The sequence below is a fragment of the Meles meles genome, chromosome 13, assembly GCF_922984935.1.
Source record: "Meles meles chromosome 13, mMelMel3.1 paternal haplotype, whole genome shotgun sequence".
Taxonomy (NCBI): domain Eukaryota; kingdom Metazoa; phylum Chordata; class Mammalia; order Carnivora; family Mustelidae; genus Meles; species Meles meles.
In genome coordinates, this window is record NC_060078.1 from 74,358,298 (window position 1) to 74,384,633 (window position 26,336).

General features: G+C 52.4%; 1 protein-coding gene across 1 annotated transcript in view; it reads left to right on the forward strand.

Annotated features, from left to right (window-relative positions):
• Positions 1-25,154: 25,154 nt before the first annotated feature.
• SLC18A2 (solute carrier family 18 member A2) overlaps positions 25,155-26,336 on the forward strand; it is a 37,409-nt gene continuing 36,227 nt past the window's right edge. Inside the window, exons 1-2 of the mRNA XM_046026993.1 lie at positions 25,155-25,239; positions 25,659-25,794. Of these exons, the coding sequence (XP_045882949.1) occupies positions 25,674-25,794 (121 nt within the window). The 5' untranslated portion in view covers positions 25,155-25,239; positions 25,659-25,673. The remainder of the gene's footprint in view (positions 25,240-25,658; positions 25,795-26,336) is intronic.

Here is a 26,336-nt window from a genome sequence, read left to right on the forward strand (position 1 = left end):
GTTAAGCAAAAACTATCACCGTCCTGCAAAGCCCAGTGAATGGGAGCCCCGTCTTCATTTTTCAAAGGCCCCACCTGATGTGGATGAAAATACCTTACGAATGTCATAGCTTCTCTTGAGTCACCAGAAAAAAACTACCTTTGCTCTTGCAGTTCACACTTTCAGCTCAGTTAAAATCTGCCCGAGCTCCTCCCTGTTCACCCTCGATGAAACGGCGAGTCTGACCGTCCTCTTCTCTTGAACGGCTTCCTGGATGTGCGCAAGGTCAGCCCAGTCCCAGCAAGATACACTGAGGCCAGGGTGGGATGGTCGCCTGCGTCCCCATGGGCCTGGGATACTCTGACTGCCAGATTCTGTATAGACCAGCGTTCTCACTCAGGCGGAGGGCTGGTGCTTCCTGAGTGAGGAGGTGCGCGCAGATGTGGATGCCTCCGGGGATGATTGGTGCAGGAGGGGCTGGCTCTCAGCAGGGATACGCCCCTGAGCTGTTCCTGATTGAGTTGGCACGTGAATGAGCTGGGCTGTGTAGCAGATGCTGTGGGTGCCCCAATCTTACGCCCTGGGACTCGCCCGAGGAGTGTTCCTAGTCCCTAACGCATGGGCATATGCGGGGCAGGCTAGAAGTGTCAGGGACGAGCCCTCCTGGGTGTACCCAGGGGCCAACAACTGACAGGAGCAGGTGGATGGATGGTGCCCAACAGCCTGCCCCTCCCATGGGCTGACTCTGGGTCGGACCCAACACCGTCTCCCCAAGTTCCCCAGTGGAATGGAGCCTCCGTTGCTCATCTGTACCCCCTGTCTTGGCCTCCTTCATCTTGGTTTCATTTTTCCATTCCTCTTGAGGTCACTGCCAGTGACCCACTGGCACACGCATCCTCGTCCCAGAGTGACTCCTGGGAAGCCCTGCGGGGGAAAGGCTGTAACAAGTCAGTGGGCAGACAGGCTTGGGGCAGGACAAGTCTTCCTAGTTCCTTGACTGGCTCCGTGTCCTAAGACATGAGAGATGTCTTATTTGAGAGAATCAGTGTTTCTGGAAAAATTCTTTGAGAGGATCTTGGAAATCCAGTGATTCACAGAATAAGTCCATGGGTAAGTGGTGAAACTCGCTCCGGGGTATAGCACGAAAATCACAAAAACCAGTAAGTGCTGGGAGGTGCCAGTTAGAAAGAAAGGAAGCACCTACCTTTTGAACATTTTCTGGTCTGCCTTGGCTTCAGGTCAGTGCCAAGGGCCAGCTCTCAGACTGGCCTCGGGTCTTCCTTTCTGGATCTTTCCTCCTCCTTCCCACAACTATGAGGTTCCTGCCCTTTCCGCCCTTTAAGACCTGTCCCAGGAAAGGGAACTGACAAAGGGTAAGCAAGAACCACTGAGAGACAGAAAGCCCCGAAGATGGGATTTCAGGCAGCAGCTCACCAGGATTAGGATTTTTATGGGGTTTCTTAGCCTCCCTGAAACCACAGAGGTCCGGGGGCAGCAGAGCCCCCTTGAACTCAGGGGTCAATCCAGACGGGCCTCTCAGATGGGAGCACATGATCGGACCGGAGGGCTCTTCAAGGTTCACTCAGTTCTACAAACATTTATGGAGTGATTGCTGCTTTCCACTCGCAAGGAGGATTCCAAAGATGACGCCCTCAGAAGCATGGAGGTAATTACAGGTGGTTTCGAATCTCGGCCCCTCCCTTCTGGAGGCAAAGGCACGTCCTGTTCTAATGCAAACCTGCGGTCTGTCAGGGACACATTTTTACGTAGATTAAACGTCTCGATCATTTGCTTAGTGGACTTGCTAGTGGGTGGCCTTCGGCAGTTCTGGGGAAACGGCCCCGCATGCCTTCCTGCTCCTCATTTCTTGCCACACGTACCCCACATTCCAGCCACCCTGGGCTGGTCGTTTCTGCATCCCTGTGCGGGACCGTGAATTCATTCCCCCGAGGCTTCGCTGGGCGCTTCTCAGTCTTGTCTGGACACTGATACCCAAGGGGTTTCAAAGAACTCACAGGTCTCCCTCCCGTCTCTAAGAGAGTCTGTCATTGGTCTGGGGGCACCTGCTGGACATTGGGGTATGGGGGCGATCTGAGTGTGTGGTCAGAGTTGAGAACCATGGCACGAGCTGTCCTCTTGGCCTGAATGCTTTTATCTCATCCAGGATAGATGAAGACTCATCTTCGAGGTTTGGGGCAGGTGGCAGCTCGTCAGGGTAGTGACCCCTGACTTCTGGGAGTGGTCACTGTGGTCTGCCCCGTGGCCCCCTCTGCACTCACTCCTTAGTTCCAGTACTGTAGCTGGGCCCTCTCCAAACTCGGGTTGGCCCCGCTCAACGATTTTGTCTTTTCCCATCGTCATTGTTCTTTAGTTTTTATTATTTTATTTTATTTATCTTATTTTATCTTATCTCTTTACTTGGCTCTACAGTCAGCCTGGAGCTCTATGAGGGGCTCCATCTCCTGACTCTGAGATCAAGACTTGAGCTGAGATCGAGTCAGACACTTAACTGACTGAGCCCTCCGCATGCCCCCACCATCACTGTCCTTGCTTCCCTGTAATCCTCCTCCCTGCTCAGCAGTGTCTGCCGCATACACAGAGGGGGACGGAGGGCGGGGCCAGGTACGCACACGCCGCGGAGGTCAGCCACCACTTACTGCACTCCTGCCATATCCGGGTCTTTGAGCGGAGTCCTCATGCCCGCGGTCTCATCTAACGCTCCCTGTAGCGCTGAGAGAATGGTGCCCAATTTACAGGTGAGGAAGCCGAGGCCAAGTAGCTAGCTCAGGGACGTGGCAAAGCTGACTCTAAGTGCATCAGATAGCTGCATCCCCTGGGAACTTGTTGGAAATGCAGATTCTCAGGCTCCATCCAAGACCTACTAGATCAAAATGCTGGACAGTGAGCTCAGTGATGTTTTAAGAAGCCCTCCAGAGGATTCTGATATTTGGTTTAGAATGTTGGATTCTCATGCTTGAAAACCACTGCTCTAACTGCTATTCATAGCCTCCCTGAGACTGACCAGTTGGCGGTCGGGGCGGGGGTGGGGTGGGGTGGAACGGTCACCTGGGGGAAGGCATGAGGTCTCCTGGATGGGGAAAGGACCCTGCAGAGGTAGACCCTCCAGTGGGGAGGGCCTCCTGCAGACTGGAATGGACCCTGTCCCCAGAAGAGCTAACACTCTGTCCTCTCCAAACTCTTGGTGATCAGGGGAACCCGTGATCAAGTCCCCAGCAGCACTGGGCTCTCTAGGAAGGGCTGCAGGGTCTCAGCTTGGCTAGAGTCAGCCTGGGGATTTAGGGGACTGGGAAGTGGCCCAGAGGCTCCTGGACTGGGACAGAAGGGAGCATTTCGGTGATCACCTACTGCATCCCCCACCTGGGGCAGAAACTCCTGGTGCCCACGCACAGCTTGTCTCTGACCTCCCGTCACCTGGACCAAAGCCTTTGGGAGGCGCTGCCCTGTGGAGGTTGCCCTGTCCAGCTGTGCGACAGCCCATGTACCAGCACATGGTACTGTTAGATTCTACCCACCCCCTCTTTTTTTTTTTTAACAGAAGAAGAAACTGAACTTCTTTTTTTAAAAAAATATTTTATTTATCTATTTGACAGAGATCACCAGTAGGCAGAGAGACAGGCAGAGAGGGGGAAGCAGGCTCCCCGCTAAGCAGAGAGCCCGATCATGACCTGAGCGGAAGGCAGAGGCTTTAACCCACGGAGCCACCCAGGTGCCCCCAAGAAACTGAAGTTCTGTTCTAGGACATTAAGCAGTTCTCTCAAGATGACTCTTAAGACATGGGATGAAGGACGAAGGAGCCGCCCTGGGAGGCCCAGTTCCCGCAGAGCCTGAGGACTGGGAAAGCGAGTGGTGCCCAGGGAAGGGTAACAGGTCCTGGCCCGTGCTGCCAGGTGGGGTGAGGACCCGGAGCTTCATAGGGTGGGGAAACTGGAGGAACCGGCTCCCACCAGGACACTAGGACCCTGTTCGGCGGCTGGACCACGCTCCCCAGAGAGGCCAGCAGGTGACGCCACCAGACCGCTTGGGCCCGTGCTCCGAGGCCAGCAGGTGGCGTGTCCGCCATGGCCTCCCTGCAAGTGGCTGCCTCAGACTTCTGTCCTCGCCAAGGTCCCCAAAGAGGAGGCTCCTCGCCTTCCCCCCCCCGCGGACATGGGGGAAGCAGCACGTTTGTGAGCCCTTGTCCTCGGAGCAGCGGTCTATGGGGCGCTTTGGACTCCTGTCCTGGCATGACCCCCAGAGAGGGGGCACCAAGGACCCGGGTCCCTGTACCCTGCTCCGCAAACCACACGTCCTGCCAAACTCATGTCAGGGCCGGAAATGCTGGCACTTGAGTCCTGGCCATAGTCCTGTCAATAATACCCCCTTCACCCTGCATCCTTCTTCCCGGATCCACCAGACCCTCTCCCGAGGGCAGGGTCTCCCAGCAGCCGGCGGGAAACCTGCCAGAAAGATGCCTGGAAGCTTCTGCGATGTCCAGCCGCCCTGGCCCACCCGAAGTCCACTGGGTTGGGGCTCTGTGAGTGGTGCCCAGGGATAGCTGTGCTGTTGATTGGGGTGTATTTTCTGTTTCTAACCACACTGAGATTATTCTGCCCAGCGTGGGGTTGGGAAGTACTGCCCTAAGGGACAGGGGCCAGGGCCAAGCCTGCCTGACAGCAAGAGGCTTGGGAGGGCCTCGGGATGGGCCACTGGGTGCAGAGGGTCTGGGAGTCAGGAGACCTGACCGAGTGCTTGTTCTGGCTGCTACTCTGCTCTGCTGAGTGACCCCAACAACTGGACGCCTGCTTTTGGGCCTCTTGGAGGGGATGATTGGTCAGGAGAGCCCCTGCGGTCCTGCTTCCAGGGTGTGAGTGTCGGGCCAGGTGACCAAAAAAGCAGGTGTCGCTTTGATGGGTGGAAGTGGGAGGGACCAGGTGTCCTAGGGCCCTGGCTGGGGGTTGCTGGGTGCATTGCTCTGGCCTGGGCCTCAGCTTCTGAGGGTACTGCCAGATGGGAAGAAAGGAAGGAACCCAACATTTAATGAGCAGCTACTATGTGCCAGGCTCTCCAACCATGTTACAAATCTAAACCTTTTCAGCTCTGTGTGGTTCATCACGGTGGTATGCCACAGGCCTTAGTGCGAGGCTGCCTAGGAGTAGGTTCGTGGCAAACATATGTTGTGTGGATAAATCCCTGTGGGTCGTCTACAGAGAAGATATAAGATGGGGTTTGGATCAGAGCCTTTGCCCCTGAATGCTTGTGCCGAACCACTGGGGTAGTCCCAGTTCAGAACTACTGGAAACTTCTGCTACTGCCCCTTCCCCAGTTTGGGTGGGCAACACCAAGCCCCAGAAGGCAGTGCTTGAAACTAAGGGTCAGAGACTTCCACAGACTCCGATCAAGGTCAGTGTGTGAAGGACAGAGGTGACCTGCCTGGAAGCTAAGGAAACAGGAGCTCAGGGACCTTCCATGGCTCAGAGCAGCTCTGACAATGTGGTCGCATAGGGGCGTGTTTTTGTATTTGTCAGCATTGTAATTTGTTATTTGTTCTCGTTCTGAGCAAATATTCATGTTCTCACCTGGTTTGGGTTGGGTGATTTTGGATTCTTTTCAGGAGGACCCTTAAGTGGAATAAACATCCATAACATCTCATTCCCTCTCACCCCAGCCGAGAAGGAAACGATGTCCAAAGGAACAGTCTCTTAAGCCAGGCTCCTGCTGGCTTTTCCAATGTCCTCTCCAGTCAGAGGTCCAGCCACATTTCCGGGGGACATCACGTCTCTTCCTGTTGCCTCAGACTGGGCACACAGTAAAGTGACCTTAAAATAACCTACCAAGATCCGTGCTCTGGTTTCTGCCAGGTGGTAGGCCTGCTTGCTACCCAGAGACTCAGAAAGAAGGTGACAAATGGAAAGGGTGAAGAGGAAGGCAATCATAGCCAGTCCGGGATTGGAGAGCCAGTCCAGAATCTTCCTCCAGAGCACCCCTCGGTGTCACACTGACCAGGAAGGAATAGTGTGGCCCAGTGGCTAGACCTTTGCCTGCGGTGACAGGCTGCTTGGCCAGCCTTGAATCTAGGTTGCTTTACCCATTGAATTGACCTAAAAATAATACCTACATTAAAGGGTTGTGAGGCTAAACAAGATCATCCATGGGAAGTATGGTAGCCCAGCTTTGCAAGCTCTTAAAAAAAATTCTATTTCCGTTACTACGACAAGGAGGCAGAAAATGGCACAGTTGCTTTCCCTCCAGCACGCCCCCCTGCCTGCACGGTGGGAAGGGTGTGTTCAGCCTCCGTTTGCAGGACACTCTCAGATGAGAGTCTGCAGTGGTTCTGGGGAGGTCTGGATCTTGGGAGCTCAGGCAGGATGTGCATCCCCATCCAGGTGGGGTGCATCTCGTAGCTAACACCCCAGCATGCAAGGGGTGGGAGACATCCTTTCCCAGCTCCCCTGTTCGCACGCCGTGGTCTCCGTGCTCAGCTGTGCCCTTCGTCCCCAGCCTGTACTTGTCACTTTCTCTGAGTTTCCATTGCACACCGCCCTCGACTCTCTCTCATGGCCTTGGCTCCAGAGCTCACACCTGAGACCTTTCATTTCTCCTGGGCTCCACTCCCTCCCTTGTGGTCTCTAGCGGCTGCAAAAACCATCTCCGGTCCTTCACCCCGGAGCTCGGGGTTCACGTCTGCTTCCCCTGCAGCTTCGCTCCGGGATGGAGCCCAAGCCTGCCCTCGGGCCGCGCTCTTCCCTAACCAGGGACAGGCAGCCCCCGCCTTTCGGGTGCTGGAGACAGAAGCCGGGGAGGCTGCCCTGACTGGGTCTTCCTCTCTTCCACGGTGACTCGAGAGGCGTGTGTGCATCCCCCATTTTGCGTGCACCTCCCTGATGCAGCCGGTCGCAGGCAAGGCCCTTCACGAGTGTGTGACTCTGGGTGCCTGTTCATTCGCCTACACGGGACCGCTCTGCGCCAGGCGCTAGAGGCGTAGACTCTCCCACCGACAGGTGCACAGCGGGTGAAGACAGTCTAATGGGCCCAGGCCATTCCCCTCCTCCCGACAGAGAACCCATAAGACAGCTGGGTGAGAGAGGGGCCGGGCTGAGCTGGATGGGTGAGGGGCGTCCTCGGGCTCCTCACCCAGCTCCCAGGAAGAGCCAGCACAGGGCGGGGCTGGCAGGGGGCTCCTCGGGGATCTGGAGGCCCAGGCGTGCCCTTGCTGTTCCCATGGTGACGGACGCGTGTCTGTTGGGCAGAGAACTTCAGAGTGGCTCGGAAGCTGGACCACAAAGGGCACCGCCATCGCCGACACAAATTATGGCTGCTTTTCATCTCTTTGGCCCTTTTATGCTCTGCTTTTGTTCTTGCCATTTAGATCAGAGAATCAAACCCTTTCAAAGGCTACAAATTCAAAAACATAGGCAATTAGGGGGCCTCTCTGCTGTGGCAACACACGCCCCTCCCCTCATAGTCTCTTTAAAAAGCGATCCGCGTGCAGTGACACAGAGATGACCAAGCGGAGGCGGTCAGCATCTCCCGGAGTCACTATCCAGCCAGTGCTGACTGAGCGCCTACTATGTGCCAGGATCCAGGTCGGCCCCGGAGAGTCCGTGTGGTACAAGACCAACCCGATTGCTGCTCTGTGCCTCAGCTTCCCCAGTGTAAAACAAGGGGCTGCCTGGGTCCAGGGGTTTTCATGCAGAAAGAAGGAGATCCCGGCCACCGCTTGTGACCGAGTAGCTCTGCTGTGCTCTGTTTTATGTGCTCTACTCCCCAATAGCATTTTGTTGGAAGAAAGAAGTTCATAACTTAAAAAAAAAAAAAAAAGTGGGGGCAGGGGCCGGTGGGCCAGGAATGAAAACCGCTAACCAAGAATTCCCTAAGGCTGTTTCCAGATGGAATGTTCTGTGTTGCTGACTGCTTAGGAGAAGGCGGCTTCCCCAGGCGGGTCGGACACACAGAGACGGACAGAGAAGCGAGGTTGCATTCAGGATGTTCCTCTGCCTGGATGACCGACATCCTGCCTTCGTTTTACACACAGTCGGGAACATCACTGAGTGTTGGAAAGAGAGCAGACCTGGGACTTCGGACACCAGTCCTTGTCAGACTTGGGATGCCAGCCTGGCCTCAAGGCCCTGTCCTCACCCCTTCCTCATGGGACTTCACGCAGGCCAGCAGCCTTGAGGAACACGCCCTCCTCGGAGCTCCCCCTGCCAACCCTGGCCTCGATGCCCCTGCCCCGTGGTACTTCGGGGTCTGCCGTCTCTGCCTGGCTGGACAGCGCAGCTTCAGAACACGATGTGTGTTGAAGAACTCGCTAGATGAGATGCCGGGATCCCACTGGTGCTGCTGCTGCTTTGGGCCCTGCCTCTCACCCTGTGCCCTTCCTCGTTTTCTCCTGAAATGCGGGAGAGCCCAGTGGGCAGCGTGCGGAGCAGGCCCTCTGCCGCCCCCTCTCCCTCCCCAACAGGCGGCTGAAGGACACCAGCCCTCATTACAAAGGCGACCCGAGTTTTTCCCAAAAGCCATTTACACTCTCTGGACAGGAAGTGGGAAATAGGTTGGGGACAGAGTGTTTTACTGACCGTCTCTTGTCTGGAGGAGCTGCAGGAAATCTCTATTAATGCAGCAAAACCAAACAAGCTCTTTTAGGGCCATGCGCCACCTGGGCCCATCGGGGGTTCAAGCGGATATTTTTGCCTCAAGCCTGAGTCCCCTTGCATTTATTTCTTTAGCCTGTGTGGTACCCTAAATGCATGCAACAAACAGAGAGATTCTGGATTAGAGAACAGCTCCTATTCAAAATACCCTGAACTTGGCGAAGTTAGCCCACTACATGGGGACTGTTGAAGTTTTGTCCTCTTGCCTTATTATCCTGGGGTCCACCAGAGATCAGAGGATTCCGGGGAGCGGAGACCATGCCCTGCTTTGCACTGTACAGCCCCAGGCGCACGGGGGCCCTGCAGCAGAGTCAGCCCCTTGGCCACCAGCCGCGAAGGATTAGTGACCTCTTGGCTTCAACACCTTGGGGGACCCCTTCTTCTGGGAATATGTGGGGTTTAGGGTCACCAACACTCCAGGCCTGCCACCCCACCCCTCCCTCATCCTCTGGGGAGATGGGAGCTGCGGGGAGCAGAGGGAAGATGCCCAAGCAGCTGGTCGGTGGGCAGTCTGCTTCACCGTCTCTTGCGGCTGTGTGATGAGTCCGGAAGTGGGAACAGCTGGCCACACATTTGGAGGAAATGGCACGTTCAGGTGTGTATCTCAACACAGAGAGTTTTACCCTTTGTCAAGGTCCTTTCCTTGAGCCTTTCCTTTCTGTAACTCCCTGACTGCGGGGGGGCGGGGGGAGGGGCGATTGTCATTCTCCTTGAGAACCCGGGGGGGGGGGGGGGGGGGGGGGGGGGGGGCTCTGCAGATGATGGGCTCCGGGCAGGGCTCTGGACGAGGGGGAGGGCTGCTGCCCTTCTGGGGGCCTGGGCATCCTTCTCCCCGGCCTTCGGGTGGCTCAGTTCAAATCCTGCAAAGCCACCTGGGGACAGATAGCCAAGGAGTGGGGCGAGAGGGTCAGGGAATGAAACTCTCCAGGAGCAGCGAGCAAGCGTAGAGGAATTCTTGGCTATTTTTGATGAAGGCAGACCAGGGTGATCGGACATGCAGGGTGAGGGGTATGGAGGGCGGTCAGATGTGGAAGGTGATCAGATATCGATATCAAGGACGGGGGTGGTTCTTGCTAAACTGATTTAGAAGATTCTCGCTCCAGCTGAGCTAGGCTGGCTGAAGACAGGCCCGAGAGCCAGGCCTGGTTGGAAAGAAGGCTCCCGGGAGCGCGTCTAAGGTTTGGTTGGGGAGAGCCTTGCCCCAGACATTGAAGCGGATGGGCCGCTCTGAGGGCCGCCATTTTTGACAACCTCATCCCCACATCTTTCGTTTCTGCAAAGGTTTTCTTCCTTGGGTCCCTCCTAAAGAATCTTTGAGCACAACACTGGCAACTGCTCCATTGGAGCAGAGCTCAACGGAAGGCAGAAAATAAAAACACAGATTTCTCCTGGAGAAAACAAGAAGACTTTGGATTTTTTTTTAAAAAGATTATTATTTATTTATTTGACAGAGAGAGCGAGATCACAAGTAGGCAGAGAAGCAGGCAGAGAGAGAGAGAGAAAGAGAGAGAGAGGGGAAAGCAGGCTCTCTGGCGAGCAGAGAGCCCGATGCGGGGCTTGATCCCAGGACCCTGAGATCATGACCTGAGCCAAAGGCAGAGGCCTTAACCCACTGAGCCACCCAGGTGCCCCAAGACTTTGGATTTTTAAAAGGAACAAAAGTGATTTTCTAGGGAGGCAGAGGTGTTTGGGGCCAGGAACTGAGACTGTGAGGCCGAGGGCTGGCCCAGTTTGGAACTGGAGGCTGGAGGGGTGTGGTGGGCTCTAGAGTTCTTCCAGAACCTTCACACTCTGCTGACCGACCAAGGCGCTGTGACGTGGACAGCTGGCCGGGACACGCCCCATGTGGGAACCTCCCCTACCGCTGTGAGGCTTCCAGCACTTTCTGGACATTGTGCCACTTGAGGCAGAGTGAGGGAATGATCACTTGCTTTTAGGGGAGGAGACTTAGAGGCTCAGGGCATGAGGGGAGGTGACCAGAGTCTTAGAGGGGACGAATGAAAGAGAGGATGGCAGCCAGTGTCTCTGTAAACCCTCCCAACATCTGCGCTCTGCAAAGATCAGCTATGGAAGGTTGAAATGGACTTTACTCATGTTGTGAAATTTCCTGCTCCTGGACTCCATATGCCACCTCATATGCTCGCTCCTAGGGGTTTTCCGGAAGGCGATAATTGCACAGATATGGAAAACTGTGATCCTAGGGACTGTTCCCTGGGGCATCACTTATCACTGACCGACAGTGCCAATGTCCATCAAAAGAAAGCAATTAGGTGAAGCCTCGTGCATTTATACACTAGACTCCCTCAAACCACTAAAAGTGAAACTTTTTGCGATCAGTTTTTTGCAGTCAATATGGTACTTTTGTAGGAAGGCGAAAGCACCATAAAAATCTTTCAAAAAATTATCGGAATGGTTTGTCGCAAAAGGACATCATTCCCAAAATTAGAGTCACTGGGCAATAATGGTACACAGTTCAGTGTGCAAAGCCTTGTGCAAAGCCTAGGCTCTGTGGGGAGACCTGACCTTTAGTGACAGCCAGCCTTGCCCTCCGGGGGTTTGCAGAGGGAGATGCGGCAGGCTCTGACAGATGGCTGCTTGTGTCTGGCCATCAAGCTGCCGAGGAGAGGCAGCAAAGCCTGCTGGGGAAGGCTTGGGTTCAAGTTCTCTGGCGATGGGAGAGCCAGGTGCCAACAAAGGGCACGCGGCATCCTACATCCTGGGATGCAGGGGTGCAGGCAGCGATGAGAAGTCAGCAGCAGTGAGGCTACTTTGAGAAAGGCCTCTTATTTCTCCTCCCTCCTTCTTTTCTTTTCATTTGCACGAAGACCTTAAAAAATCCTTTAAAATTAGCAGTATGTGTTCATGCAGCTATTTTGAAAAGCATTTGGCATTGCCTGGGAAGGGCGAAGCTGTGCCTGTCCCACAATCTAGCAGTTTCTTCCACGTGCAGACCCTGGGGACACACATGCTGACGTGCACCAGGGGGAGGGACACGCATCTCCTCCACAGCCTGGCTGATGAAAGCCCCAGATCGGGGAGGCCCCAGCGCCTGCTCACAGAATGAACATGGAAAATGCGATACAGTCATACCAGGGACTACTAGATAGCAATGAACATGAACGAACAGTAGTTATACAAGGTACAGCTGAATCTCACCAGCGACATTGTACAAAAGGAACCAGAAGGAGAACAAAGAAGGTGTCATCAATTAAGTCTGGAGAGTGCTTATTTTTAGGGGAGGGGAGGTGATTGTATTGGAGGGGAGGCACCTGCGGGCTCTGGGACTTCTACATCTTGACCTGGATGGGGGTCACATGGGGCTCACCGAACGACTCCTCTTTGAACGACAAATACATGTGCTATGCCTTCTTCTGTGCATACAGCTCATGATAAAAAATATGAGAAAGAAGCCACAGAAGCTTGTGATAAATAACACTTAAAAATATAGACAGGCATACAATTAGAAGTAGAAAATAAAGATCTTTAGCCTCCTACACACCGCCCCCCTCCCAATCTCACTCCCTGGAACTGAGGACTATGGGCGCCCCCGGGGGGTGACCAACACCCACCCAGAACCCCGCTGAGTGCATTTTACGCCAGCACAGGCACGTAGAGCCTCTGTAATAAATGTGCTTGCTTCCCTAAATTGGATTGTAACAGGCATGCTGTTCGGTGAGCTCTGATTGCACAGGGGAATAACATCTCTTGGATGTTTTTCTATGGCAAACACTGCACTACCTAATTTTCGTAAGTGGTCACTGGTTGTAAGAGGGACCACCCCTTATTTCATAGACCCCAATAGTGCCCATGCTCAGGAGGCTTCCAGATTCTTCCTACTGACCAAAGGTTCTGAAGTCATGCGAGAGACTTGACATGCAAACGTCTTAACTAATTTTCCAAAAGCTTTTTTTTTTTTGGTAATATTTTATTTATTTGAGCGAGAGAGAGAGAGCACGAGTTGGAGGAGGATCATGAGCCGAAGGCAGATGCTCAATGGACAGAATCACCGAGGTGCCCCTCCAAAAGCTTTCTTATCCTTAAGTCTTTTCTCCCATTTGGTGGGGGGGGTTGATGAATGTCGGGGCTGGTAGGAGACATCCTCTCCATACTGCCATTTAAATTCATTTAAAAATGAATTTAAAGGGATTCATTTTCTGCTCCCCTCAGAGGAAATTAAGGTTGCAAAATCTGGAACAAAACAAGACCAAGACCCAGAAAGTCTCTCTGGTAGCAGTGGGTCAGGCTGCCTGTGCAGAAACGGTGAACCAGAACCTTCCCCAAAGGCTCCTGGAAAAGAGAAAGCTCTCTGCATGCGTGTGTGTGTGTGTTTGTGTTTGTGTACGTGCGTGTTTCCCTGCGGCACCCAGCACTGGTTTTGTGGGGAGACAACATCTTCTACGACAAGACCACAGTCAATATAAACACAATTGGATGTAATGACTGGGTCTGTCTCCCCCCACAGAGATGGTGACAGTGATTTCTCAGATGCCTTTTAGTTACAGACAAGTTTCCGAACAAAATAATTAGGTTTGGGTCTTTGCAGCCTGCCCTATTGGACTATTGATTAGCCACGAAAATCTCCTGCGCTGCGGATGTCTGGGCGTGCGGTCGGCATAGCAAGTGAACAAAGACAGCTCTGAGCAGGGGGGTGTGGGGAATTGGGGGTGGTTGGCAGGGGTGAGCCTTCCCAGAGCTGCATCCCATCTGCGGTTCCTCCGAGAGTCCTCTCCTACTGAGAACCACCTGTGGGCCCCCACCTGCTGGTACCCCCCCGTGTCAGAGCCCTCCTGCCCCCAAAACATAAGGGTCCAGGAAGCAGAGTTCCAGTCCCCACTGCCTGGCCTCGCTCCCGTGTGACATCGGGCCAGGCTGTGTCCGTCTCTGGGTGCTTCCCTGTGTGGAAAGGGCAGCCTCCAAGGCCCCTTCCAGCCCTGATGTCCCAGCACGGCCGGGAGAAATAGAAAGCCAGCCACGAACTTGGGCCATGCAAGTAATTTCAAACTTTCTAGCAGCCACGTTAAAAGAAGAAGCAACAGGTGAAATTAGTTTGAATAATATAACTTATTTAACCCGGCGTACCTAAAATCGTATTGTTTGGGCATGTAAACAACACCAAAGTCATTAGCAAAACACTTTACATTTTTTGTACTGAATCATCGTATGCAATTCAGTGTGTACTGAAATAGTATATAAATGCTCACAACTCATCTCGAGTCTGGCTGGATTTCAAGGCCACATGGGGTAAGTGACTCCTGGATTGGACGGTGCAGGTCTACCTGGTGCATGGCAGACGGGGAAACGGAGGCCCCACCGCCTGGGGCAGAATTGGCTGTGGCCCCAGGGCTCCTCACCGTGTGTCCTGTGGTCCTACTCTGCCGGTAGCTCCATGCAAGCTTCCTCGGGGAGACAAAGGAGGGCGAGAACACTTCCTTTGCTGTCAAGGAGTGAAAGGTCCAACTGGAAAAGGAAAAAAAAAAAAAAAAGAGAATGAGCCCAGATGATCCTGTCGGGGGGGGGCACACTGCACTCTGGCAATGCTTTATAAAGTGGGGGTTTGGGGGGCAGAAACCCAGCAAGGGTGGCCGCAGTTTCCCCAGGCTTGATGTGCAGAGAGGACTCCAGCTGGGCTCTGGGGGGCTGAGGAAAATGTGAATAACATCTGTGACGGGGGCTTAGAGGGCCTGTCTGATGAGCAGAGGGTGGGAGCTGGGTGTGGGTAGGGTGGGGGAATTGTAGATGACCCTAAAAGCTAAGCAGAAGGGTTTAGATGTGAGTATCAGGGAGTCATGTAAGGCTCTTGAGCTGGGGCAGGGGTCCTTGGAAGCTGTGGTTCATGGAGATCCATGGAGAATTGGATCTGATTGAAGGCAGCACCTGCTGCCAGGGAGGCCAGTCAGGAAGCTGCTGGAGCAGGAGTTGGTGACGGGGATTGGGGGTTAAGAGTAAAGAGGGGCCATTCCATGGAATTGGAGGAAGCCTCTACCGCAGCCACGCTTTGATGGCGAAAATGCGCCCCGGGGGGTTAACATCTGGGCATTTCCCTTCTTGCTGGTCTCCCTTGCCCAAAGGCAGGAAGGTCCTCCGAGGTGGTGGGATCTTCCAAGCAAAGATTCCAAGTCAAGAAGGAACAGAGGGTTGGGGGATCAAGGGGCCGGGATGGCTGCAGGGGAGGGGGCATGAATGATTCAGTTACCTGAGACTTTAACAAGCAGAGACAGCCATCCCTCACGGCATCAGAAATGGAATGGGCTTTTTGATGAGTTGTGGAATGGTGGGAAGAAAGTTTTTCACGCCAAACCAGGTAGGAGGAGAGGAGGCTTGGGTAAGTAAAAGGGGGTGCACACTGCAGGTGGAGGGAGTCACCTTTGCAAAGGCAGGGGCTGGACGGGCCAGCACATCACCCGGTGGGAGGGGAGACACCTGTTAGGGCTCGGGCAGGTTCAGTTAGTTCCCCGAAGCTGACGCTCCCTGCTTAGGTGGTGAGGCACCGTGAGCCAACCACAGCATTTACCGGATGCCGTTTTCTGTGCCACTGGGAGTTGGGGGAAGGGAAGACGTGCTTGGTGGGCAAGACACCAGAGGCCATGGAGGAGGATGCCACAGTCAGACAGTAATCACAGCTGCCATAAAATTGTGATTATAATAAGTGCCAGGAATAACAGGTTTAGGGCCCTATCAAAATAGCCCAGGGACCTAGGCATAAGGGTCGGTGAGGACTTCCCTGAGAAGAAATACTTTTCCATCTACTTACTTTTTTCTTTCTTTCAGAAGTTTAGTATCAAGCAAAAGGAGACTTTGCTTAACGCTACAGAACATCTCCAGGCTTGAGCTACAAGAGAATACCAGGCTATTCCCACTTGAAATTGGCTTTCCTTTTTATGCTTGTTGTTGGGAAGCTGAAGAAAAATTAGCATATGGCTGAAAGATAAAATAACTACATTTCTATGGAAACCTTTAAAATGAAAGGTGAGGCTTAGGTTAAAAGTCCATCCATTCCATACAAATGGCTATCAGACACATGAAAAAATGCTCATCATCACTAGCCATCAGGGAGATTCAAATTAAAACCACATTGAGATACCACCTGACACCAGTTAGAATGGCCAAAATTAGCAAGACAGGAAACAACGTGTGTTGGAGAGGATGTGGAGAAAGGGGAACCCTCTTACACTGTTGGTGGGAATGCAAGTTAGTGCAGCCACTTTGGAGAACAGTGTGGAGATTCCTGAAGAAATTAAAAATAGAGCTTCCCTATGACCCTGCAATTGCACTGCTGGGTATTTACCCTAAAGATACAGATGTAGTGAAAAGAAGGGCCATCTGTACCCCAATGTTTATTGCAGCAATGGCCACGGTCGCCAAACTGTGGAAAGAACCAAGATGCCCTCAACGGACGAATGGATAAGGAAGATGTGGTCCATATACACGATGGAGTATTATGCCTCCATCAGAAAGGATGAATACCCAACTTTTGTAGCAACATGGACGGGACTGGAAGAGATTATGCTGAGCGAAATAAGTCAAGCAGAGAGAGTCAAGTATCATATGGTCTCACTTATTTGTGGAGCATAACAAAGAACATGGAGGACATGGGGAGATGGAGAAGAGAAGGGAGTTGAGGGAAACTGGAAGGGGAGTGAACCATGAGAGACTATGGACTCTGAAAAACAACCTGAAGGTTTTGAAGGGGTGGGGGGGTGGGAGGTTGGGGAACCAGGTGGAGGGTAACAGGGAGGGCATGTATTGCATGGAGCACTGGGTGTGGTGCAAAAACAATGAGTACTGTTACACTGAAAATAAATAAATAAATTTAAAAAAATAAAGGGGGATAGGGAAAAAAAAAAAAAAAAGTCCATCCATTCACTTTTAAATGTCTTGACCTGAAACCTAAAGGCTAAGGGGGAATTCAGTAGATAAATGGGAAGAGGGGAGAACCTTCTAGGCAGCCGAAATGGTCTGAGGGAAGCTCTGGGGTGAGAAGGAACACAGGGTTCACAGACAGATGGGAGACTAGGAATGAGAAAGAGGAAGAGGAAGAGCCTCTCAGGCAGAAGGAGCAGACAGTGCAAAGGCCCTGAGGCAGAGAACCCGCCTTGAGAGAAGCCCTTTGTGGCTAGAAAGGGAAGGCAGCATGGCCCAGGCTGGTGAGGGCCTTTCAGGCTGCAATGCTGGGACACTCAGGACAATCTGAAGCCATGTGAGAGCCCAAGTAATCATCAGGAAATCCGATTTTCCATCAGAGACAAGGGCGACATGGCAAATGGTTGAGTCTGGACAGGGTCCCACTGAGCTTCGCTGAAGACATTGACATTATCCCAAGTGGAAGGCCACTGAAGGGTTTCAGATCAGGGAGTGGCATGACCACACTGGTGTTTCCGAGCTCTCTCCCGCTGGTGGTGAGGAGGGCGGACTGTGGGAGGCCTGGGTGGCCGTTGGAGTAGCCACTGGGGTGACTGCAATGGTCCGAGTGAGGGGGGAATATGACGGCATAAGGCTGATGAGACACTCTCTTCACAGCTGGCTGGCTCCTTGCAGACTTCAATTACAGTGAATGTCCTCAGACAGGTTGGCGATTCTATCAAAGCAGCCAAACCTGGAGACCTGCGTTTTTACAGATAATGCCGCATGAAGCCAGCTAATCCAGTGATTGAATTATTAAGTTAGAGCATCTATGACTTAATTTTATCGGCAGTCAGCAAGGCATCCTTCAAGTAAATTGACATCGGCTTTGCCCTTCCCTCCTAAACCACAACAGATTTGGTTCAATTTTAAACAGAAAATGTTCTTTTGCAGTACGCAGAAGACCTCAGAAACGAATGGAAATGAGATGCATTTGTTCCCAGTCATAGCCTCATTATTTATATGTAGGCTCAGCGACTGATAGAACTGGCTTCAAAGAAAAAACCCCCCAACCAACCAACCTAACAAACAACGCTTTAACTGAATCTGTCCTTTAACAGGACAGATCCTGGCTGAGACCTTCCTTGAGCACTGGAAAAGAATGAAATCGGCTGTGGTTCAGGATAAATAAATATCCAGCCAACGTGGTTGTTGGTATCACTTTGATCTTACATGCCTGCTGGTTCTTTTGGTCTAGGGGCTCCATTAAATCCCTCAGTTAGGATCGTGGACTTGTCTTTTTTCTTCCTGGCTGGCTTTGCTCCATCTGTTTTGAAGCTCTGTTACGGCGTACATTCGCATTATGACGACGATGTCTTCCTGCCGCACGATCACTTTTATCACGACGAGCGCCTTCTTTGTATCACCGTTTAACATTTGGTTTGGGAATCCTCGCGATCCGACATTAACATGGTTACTCTCGGCTTATGCGCCTGCGGTTTCCATGGTATGTTTTTCCCACCCGTTGACTTTCAGCCCGTCTGTGTCTTTATATTTGATGAGTGTCTCTTACGGGCCGCGTAGAGTTCAGACTATTTTTTTTTTAATCCATTGTGACAATTTCTGTCTTTTAATTGCAGTGTCCATCACCACTGAATGTGATTTGGGGTATAGCTGGATTTCCTCTATCATTTTATTGATTCCTCTTTGTTTGGCTCATCTGTTCCTCCTTCCCACCTTTTAAAATTATTTGAATACTTCATAGAATTCCATTTAATTTTAACTTTCCTGTTTAGCTAGTCTCCTTTGTCTTATTTATTTATTTTTTTTTTACAGTGGTGGCCCTACAGATTGCAATATACATCCTTGAGTTTTTACAGTCCATTTACAGGTACTAATCTACTGCTGTACGTAAAACAGAGACGTCTGCACAATGCATAGCCTCATAACCACCCTCCGCCTTTTTGTTCTCGTTGTTATAAGTAATACATGCACATGTCACGTAGCCATCAAAAGGGTGTTTAACTTCTGTTTGACAGTGTTATATTTTTATTTATTTAAAAAAAAAAGATTTTATTTATTTATTTGACAGAGAGAGACACAGCGAGAGAGGGAACACAAGCAGGGGGAATGGGAGAGGGAGAAGCAGACTTCACCTCTAAGCAGGGAGCTGGAGGCAGGGCTTGATCCTAGGACCCTGGGATCAGGACCCAAGCCGAAGGCAGCCGCTTAAAAACTGAGCCACCCAGGTGCCCGGACAGTGTTATATTTTTAAAGAGTTAAAGGTTTGTAAAGGGAAAAGGTTAGAGAGAGAGAGAGAAACAGAAAACATCTGAGTTTTCCGCAGCTAGCCAGATATTTTATTACCTTTTCCGAAGCTCTTCATTCTTTCCTGAGGATCTGGGTTTCCATCGGCTGTCACTTCCCCTCAATTGGGCTAGAGACACAGCACAGCCCTGCCCGTCCCTGGGAGACGCGGTCCATGTGTGGCCCACGTGCTCAATACCGCCACCTCTGCACGGAAAGCCTCTGTCTCTTCCAGGCAACCCCGGCTGACAGCCCCTTGGAAAGGAACCTCGTGGGCAGAGAACTGATCGTCTGTCTCAGTTCTGTGCACACTATGGTCGTGGGTCCTTGCAAGGCCCATTTCTTGGTTTATGTCTACACCTTTCCCGTTTCCCACCTCATCCCAGATCCCCACGCCTGGGCCCCTCCCCGCAAAAGGCACTCACTCCTGCGTGCTCAGTACACAGCCTTGGACGGGAAGCCCCAACATAGGCAGGGGTGCTCTGTGCGCTTTTTATTTATTTTTTTAAAAGATTTTTTATTTACTTATTTGACAGAGAGAGATCACAAGTAGGCAGAGAGGCAAGCAGAGAGAGTGAGAGGGAAGCAGGTTCCCTGCTGAGCAGAGAGCCCTATGCGGGACTCGATCCCAGGACCCTGAGATCATGACCTGAGCCGAAGGCAGCGGCTTAAACCACTGAGCCACCCAGGCGCCCCAGCTCTGTACGCTTTTAATGAACCAACATGCAATCATGCCCTAGAACTTGCTCTTCTCCGCCCCGCCCCGCCCTCCTTTCCTACCCCACACTGAAATCTGTGCGCAGACACGCGGGTAATCCGATATGCAGCCATTAAGGGCTCCAGGGGGCTCCTCCTCATTTCCCTTCTTTATTCGTGGGGGATGGAAACCGGACTGGCCTCCAACTCTCACCGCTGGGGAGGACACTGCAATGTCTCTGCCTGCTCTGGTCCCCTTCGGGATTTCCCCAGACCCAGGCAGGGGAAGAGACTACTGCCTCATTCCTCCAAGCTGTCCTGATTGCTCTCCAGAAAGGCTGCCCCAGTCTCCCCACCTCACCCCCAAGGTAAGGAACCCCATTTCCTACATCTTCAACAAGTGGCATTAACCCACTCCCTAACTGTCGCCAGGCCGATGGGTGTTGCGCGGTTTCTCACGGTCTTTGATTGGCGTGTCTCTCGTCACTGGTGTGCCCCAGTGGCTCCCCAAGAGCTTGGTAGCCATCCGGGCTTCCCTTCGTGGGACCTGCCTGCTCCACCCTCTGCCTGGCTCTCCAAGAGGGCGCGCAGGCTCCTTTCTCTCCCCTGTGTTGACTCGTGCTACGGTCCGAACCATTGTCTCTTCAGGATGCCTTTGTTCATTTGTGCTCCGAGCACTGTTTGCATTTCACAGTTCAATGCCCAGCCACTAAGTCTGTTTTCCCGAATTCCACGTTCTCTCATGGACAAGGACCCGAGGATTTTCCCCACGGACCGCCTACGCCTTCCAGGTACTCAGCACCCTCACTTTTCCAATGCCAGAGAACACTTTTTAAAATTTTGATTTCATTGTAATTCCAATATAGTGAACAGTGTCACATTTAGTTTCAGACGAACACTATAGTGACTCAACACTTCCATGCATCACCTGGTGCGTCTCACAAGTGCCCTCCTTCATCCCCGGCACCTGTGTCCCCCCTCCCCCTCCACCCATCCCCCCTGGACACCAGCAGCAAGTTCTCTATAGTGAAGAGTCTGTTTCTTGGTTTGCCTCCCTCCCTCCTTTGCTCTTTGGTTTTGTTTCTTAAATTCCACATTTGAGTGAAATCGTAGGGTATCTGTCTTTCTCTGACTGACATTTTTTTTTGCTCTGCCTTACACTCTCTAGCTCCATTCATGTCAGTGCAAAATGACGAGATCTCACTCTTCTTTACAGCTGAATAATACTCCGTTATAGACACACACAGCATCTTCCTTATCTCTTCATCTATCTACGGACACTTAGGCTGGTCCCACGGTTTCGCCATGGTAAAGAACACTGCTACGAACATAGGGGTGCATGTATCCCTTTGAATTAATTTTTTTTTTATTTGGTGGATAAATACCCAGTAGAGTGATTCCTGGATCGTAGGGTAGTTCTATTTTTAGCTTTTTGAGGAACTTTCCTGTCGTTTTGGACAGGGGCTGCGCCGGTGTACGTTCCCACCCACAGGGCAAGAGGGTCCTTTTTCTCCACACCGTCGCCCATATTCTCTTTCTTGCGTTGTTGATTTTAGCTGTTCTGACAGGCGTGAGGTGATATCTCGTTGTAGTTTTGATTCGTGTTTCCCTGATAATGAGCGATGCTGAGCATCTTTTCGTGTGTCTGTTTCCAGTGCCAGACAATATTTTATGAGCATGAACATCTGTTGTGCGCCTGGCAATAAGCAAGCATCATCTCCCTGAATCCCCATGACAACTCTGGGCGGGGACCTCTTATCGTGCTTGAGTGGCAGATGTGAAACAAGGCACAAAGGAGTTTAGTAAATGCCCAAAGTCATACAATTTGTAAGAGTGACTCAGTCAGGACCCAGCTTATCCATAGCTGAGATGCATTCTGGTTTATTTCAGACAATGCCTATTTCAAATGGTTGCTTCGTTCTAAGCAGCTCCCTATCATTCATGCCTTATCATTCCTAAATATTGAAATTTACTGAGAAAAATCAACCCTGGTGGTACCTTTGTACCTTCCCAGTCCCTAGTGTTTGGAAAGGGTGGGAGCAAGTGGAGGTAAAGGGGGCTCGGTGGCTGAGCTCACCAGTCCGAGTTCCCAGGGAGAACAAATGTATTCCTAGGAGGCTTTCTCAAGGAATGGACTTCAGTGGCGGGGTGGGGGGGGGGGGGAGAAAAATGGAACTTTCCCCTTCAAGCAAAGGGGGTTTCTCTCTGGTTCCCATTGCTCTGCATCGGAAGGGAACTCTCCCTGCCCAGTGCATGTACTTTTTACAGCTATTTAATGAGCACTGCCTGTGTTCGGCGACCCTGGTGATGAGCAAAAAGAGTGTCCCTTGTCCTGATACCTGGGGACACAGAGGTAATTGATCACACTTATGGGAATATTATTCTTCATGGATAGACAAGTTTTGGAGGAAGTAATAGTTCCATGAGGGTTTGAAAGAGAAAGCCCGCATCCTGGAGGTGAGGTCCACAAAAGGATGGCTTCTCCTAAGAAGTGTTGTTAGGGATGATAAAGAATGAGAAGGAGATAACTAGGAGAAGGAGGGGAAGAACTTCTCAGGCAGAGGGAACAGTGCAAAGGCCCTGAGGCTGAGAAGCATTGAGAGGAACCAGAGTGGCTGAAGGGGAAGGCAGGGGCTAAGTGGGTTAAGAGAAGTTTGTAGAGACCAAAGACCCAGACCAGAGTGGGCTTCCCAGGCTGAATCTTCAACCTGTAATGCCAGAACACTGGGGGTGTGTGTGTGTATATATATATAGGCTTCCCAAGCCATGGGAGACCCTCGATTTACACATGTCCTCTATTTTAAAATTGATGTGGCTGAGATGGACCCGGGTAGAGACATGAGGTTGTCCTTTTATCGCCTCCCCTTTCAATAATCTCTGGTCCCACACCAGCCAGAGAAGAGGCTCGCCTCTCATCCAACCTGATTCTTGCCACCTTACTGTGTTCTGTCGTCCTGAGGCTTAAAAACACCCAGAGGAAATGTTAGTGTCTGTTTAGTCAAGGCTCCAGAAAATCCTCTCCCCCCCATCTCATTCAGTCATGTCCTTCTAATACAATTTTTCTAATTATGTATAATAATTATTTATCAAAATTCATGTGTGTACGATGCCTTTATCATTTATATGTTACTAATGATTGTTAGAATAACATGATCATAAAGAGAATTTTAAAACTGACAACCATAAAAAAAACTTTTAAAAGCTAATGCCTATTCATAATTTGTTGCATAATCATATAATAAATAAGATGGTGAATTAAGGGGTGCCTGCGTGGCTCAGTGGGTTAAGCCTCTGTGCCTTCAGCTCAGGTCATGGTCTCAGGGTCCTGGGATCAAGTCCCACATCGGGCTCTCTGCCCGGCGGGGAGCCTGCTTCCTCCTCTCTCTCTGCCTGCCTCTCTGCCTACTTGTGATCTCTGTCAAATAAATAAATAAAATCTTAAAAAAAAAGATGGTGAAGTAAGAAGTTAAGTGATAAAAAACATTACAGTGGGATCAAATTCCGTTGGAAGTGGAGTGAAAATATACTTTGCAGGCGTAAAGAACATAATGTAAATTTTTTGACTTAAAGAGGAACTGCATTGTGTTTTTTTAGTATAATATGGTGGTTTTGTATTCTTGTACTATTTATATTTCATTGGGTACATTTAAATAAAAGCTATGATGGTTTATATATTAAGGTCAACATATACAATATACCCCAAACCATTTAAATTTATTTAAAAAAACACTTTAGGTGCCAACTCAAAAATGTGTGGCATATACATATTTTTAAGGGATTCTTTGGTGGGTATCAACAAAAGAGTTTGAAGACACCGTTGTCAGGCATGGTGTTCCAGGGGTGGTGGCCGAGATTAGAGGGAGGGAGCACGAGAGTGGCATTTTCTCTGGTGCCAGATTCTGCTAGCTGGCTGGGCTGGAGTCGGTGTGGCTTCCTGTGTTCACCTGTATGGAGCTCCTACCAGCATGGGGAGGCCCCCCCAAAAAGGTGATTTTGCCTGCTTGGACTATTACTATCTCCCCAGCGTCAACCATTATGCCTGGCACATAATAAGCACTCAATAAACCCTTACTGGATAAATGAATGGCGGACACACCCAGCTCTCCCTTTGTTCTTCGCACTCTGTTAAGGGATTCTATCTTCATCTTCGCTACAACCCCGCAGTCATCACAATTAGTATCCCTGTGTCAGGGATGGGGAAACCAAGGCACAGAGGGGCTACATAATTTGCCAAAGGTCACCTATCAAGGAAGTCACAGAATGGGACCCAGGCATCCTTACCAGAACCCTTCACCATGACACGTCTCTGCCCAAGGGCACATAGGGCAGAGTCTGTGTCTTTGGGTTCTGAAATTCCAGGCACTTGGGGGCCCTCCACGAGTGTGATACGGTCCACAGCCATCTACACGGCTCCCTGCCATCCGCTGTCTCCTCCTAAGTGGTTTTCCTTCTCTCCCTGTTTAATATTTCAGTCGACACATCCTGGGACCTCCCGGAGTCCCCATGTTACTGACCTACTTACGTATCTAGCCATCTTCGTCATACATCAGGGGCAGCATGGGGGTGTACGGGAGGAAGGAGTGAGAGAGGGGAGCACCAAGCACCCCCTCCCCCACTGCTGTAAGCAGCCTCCAGCTGACAGTAGATCAACATTAATAGGACAAGGCTGGGCTCCAGGGTTAGGAGACCACAGCAGGGTAACCTTTATTTTAAGTGGCTTTCCAAGACAATAGCGCCGGTTCCTTCCACCCTCTAGAAGGGTCTCCAAAGCTGCAGCGGTGTCAGGACACCTGTTTCTGTTCTGCTTGTAAAATGGAGGTACTTGGAAATCAAAGGTGGGTCCTTACCCCTTGGGAGTGAGGATTACGGCTCCTGTGATCCCACAGGCACCGACGAGACCCCCCCCCCAAGCCTCCTCCCCCCACTCGGTCTAGCACAAAGTGTAGAGGACTACAGCATACAGGGTCGGGCCAGCTGCCTCCCCAGTCCTTTTATTAAGATGCCAGGTACCTACCTGGTCTCTAATGTCCTCTGTCCAGGGTGACAATGTTCTGGCTGGTCCCAGAGGCCCAGGACCTTGCTCCTAAGTTCTGAGTCCTAGGCTCTGGGGCTGGAGTCTTCCTGTCCCCCCTCCCACTGGGGGGTGACTGTGGGAGGTGTCCCCTTTCCTCCTGTTTCCCCATCCTAACCTAAGGGGACCCAAGGACCTGCCGGTCAAAGGTTCCAAATGGCACCCTGCTTCATGGTCCAGGGGGGAGAGGAGAGGAATGGTGGGGTGCTGAGTGACTTCCCTGGAAAGAGATGTGTTCCTGTCTCCCAGCACCCTGTGACGCCTTTCCCTGGCACTCTCATCCAGCAGCCTTCATGTCCTCAAGGCCAATCTCAGGGGCAGTGAGGCTCCAAGAGCAGCTGCAGCCCCTTCCTGGGGTTGAAAGCTGTAATCTTGGCTCTGACCTTAACCTCAGGACCCTTGACCTCTCGCTCTGGGGTCCCTGACTTCTTCCCTTGGCGCCCCAGCCGTGTCACCCAGGCGACCTGGGATGGTCCGGACGCAGAGCCCCGGAGGCCGGCGCAGGTCTGGGCGGGGGGCTGAGGCGGGTTCTGGAAGGTGGCGCCCTCCCGCCCCCAGCGGCCGTGACGTCAGGGCCGGACCGGGTAAAGTGAGCCGCGGCGGCTGCGGCGGGGCGCTGGGGCGGAGACGCAACCCGGAGCCGCGCGGACGGACGGAGCCCACGGCACAGGGCGGGCAGCCGCAGGCGACCCCGAGGTAACGGGGGAGGCGGGGCGGCGCGGGGACAGCGGGGTCCGGCGGCGAGCGGGGACGAACGCCAGCGCCGCGCGTGGGTCTCCGGGGCGAGCCGGGGCGCTGGACGCACGGGGCGCGGGGTCCCGCGGCGCCTCGGGAGCGCTCAATGGGAGGAGGGGGACCTCGGGGGCGGCGGACAGCGGGGCGGCAGCCCGCGGGCCCCAGGTTCGGGCCCCGACGGCGCCCGCCGGCGTCCCTGAGCGGGAGGGCAGGTGCCCGGAGGACGCCGCCGCCGCAGGTGAGCCGAGAGTGGGACGTCGGGGACCCGCCCGCGCCGCCGGCTCCGGGGCTGCTCGTCCTGCCCGGACGAGGTCGGAGAGCTGCGGGTGCGGGGAGCCCCCCGGCCGGCCGCGGCCCCTCACCGCGCGCCGCGCCCGCAGCCCAGCCACCGAGCCATGGCCCTGAGCGAGCCGGCGCTGCTCCGCTGGCTGCTGGAGAGCCGTCACTCGCGGAAGCTCATCCTGTTCATCGTGTTCCTGGCGCTGCTGCTGGACAACATGCTGCTCACCGTCGTGGGTACGTACAGACCGGGCGGCCCCCCGCCCCGGGGACCCCTTCCCTGGGTGTCTCCCCGCCCCCCGCCCATCTGAGCACGCTCCGGAAAGTTGGAGAACACATTTTGCAAAAACCTCTCCTTGCTCCCCTTCCCACGTCTGCCGCCCTGGGCTAGTTGCAGCGGCGTTTTGTGGCTTCGTTTTTCTGGTCTCTTTTTCTTTTCTTTTCTTTCTTTCTTTCTTTCTTTCTTTTTTTTTTTTTTTTTTTTTGTGGCTTCGTTTTTCTGGTGGTCAGGTCAGAGAATATGGCATCTGTTAAGACCCAGAACTTGTGTTTCCTCCTGATAATCCTGCTTCCCCCTGCCTACTTAGACCGCGATGAAAAAGATTCCTACTAAGAACCAGCCAGTCCCCGGGGTTCAAAATAATGTTACAATAATTATTGTGCGGGCCAGCAAGGTGGGTTAACAATTCGACCTCACATTTAAAGGAACAAGTCAACATCCCTCCCTGCAAAGAAGGAAGCGACACGTAAATATATCTTATCAGTGGGTGGCTGGAGAT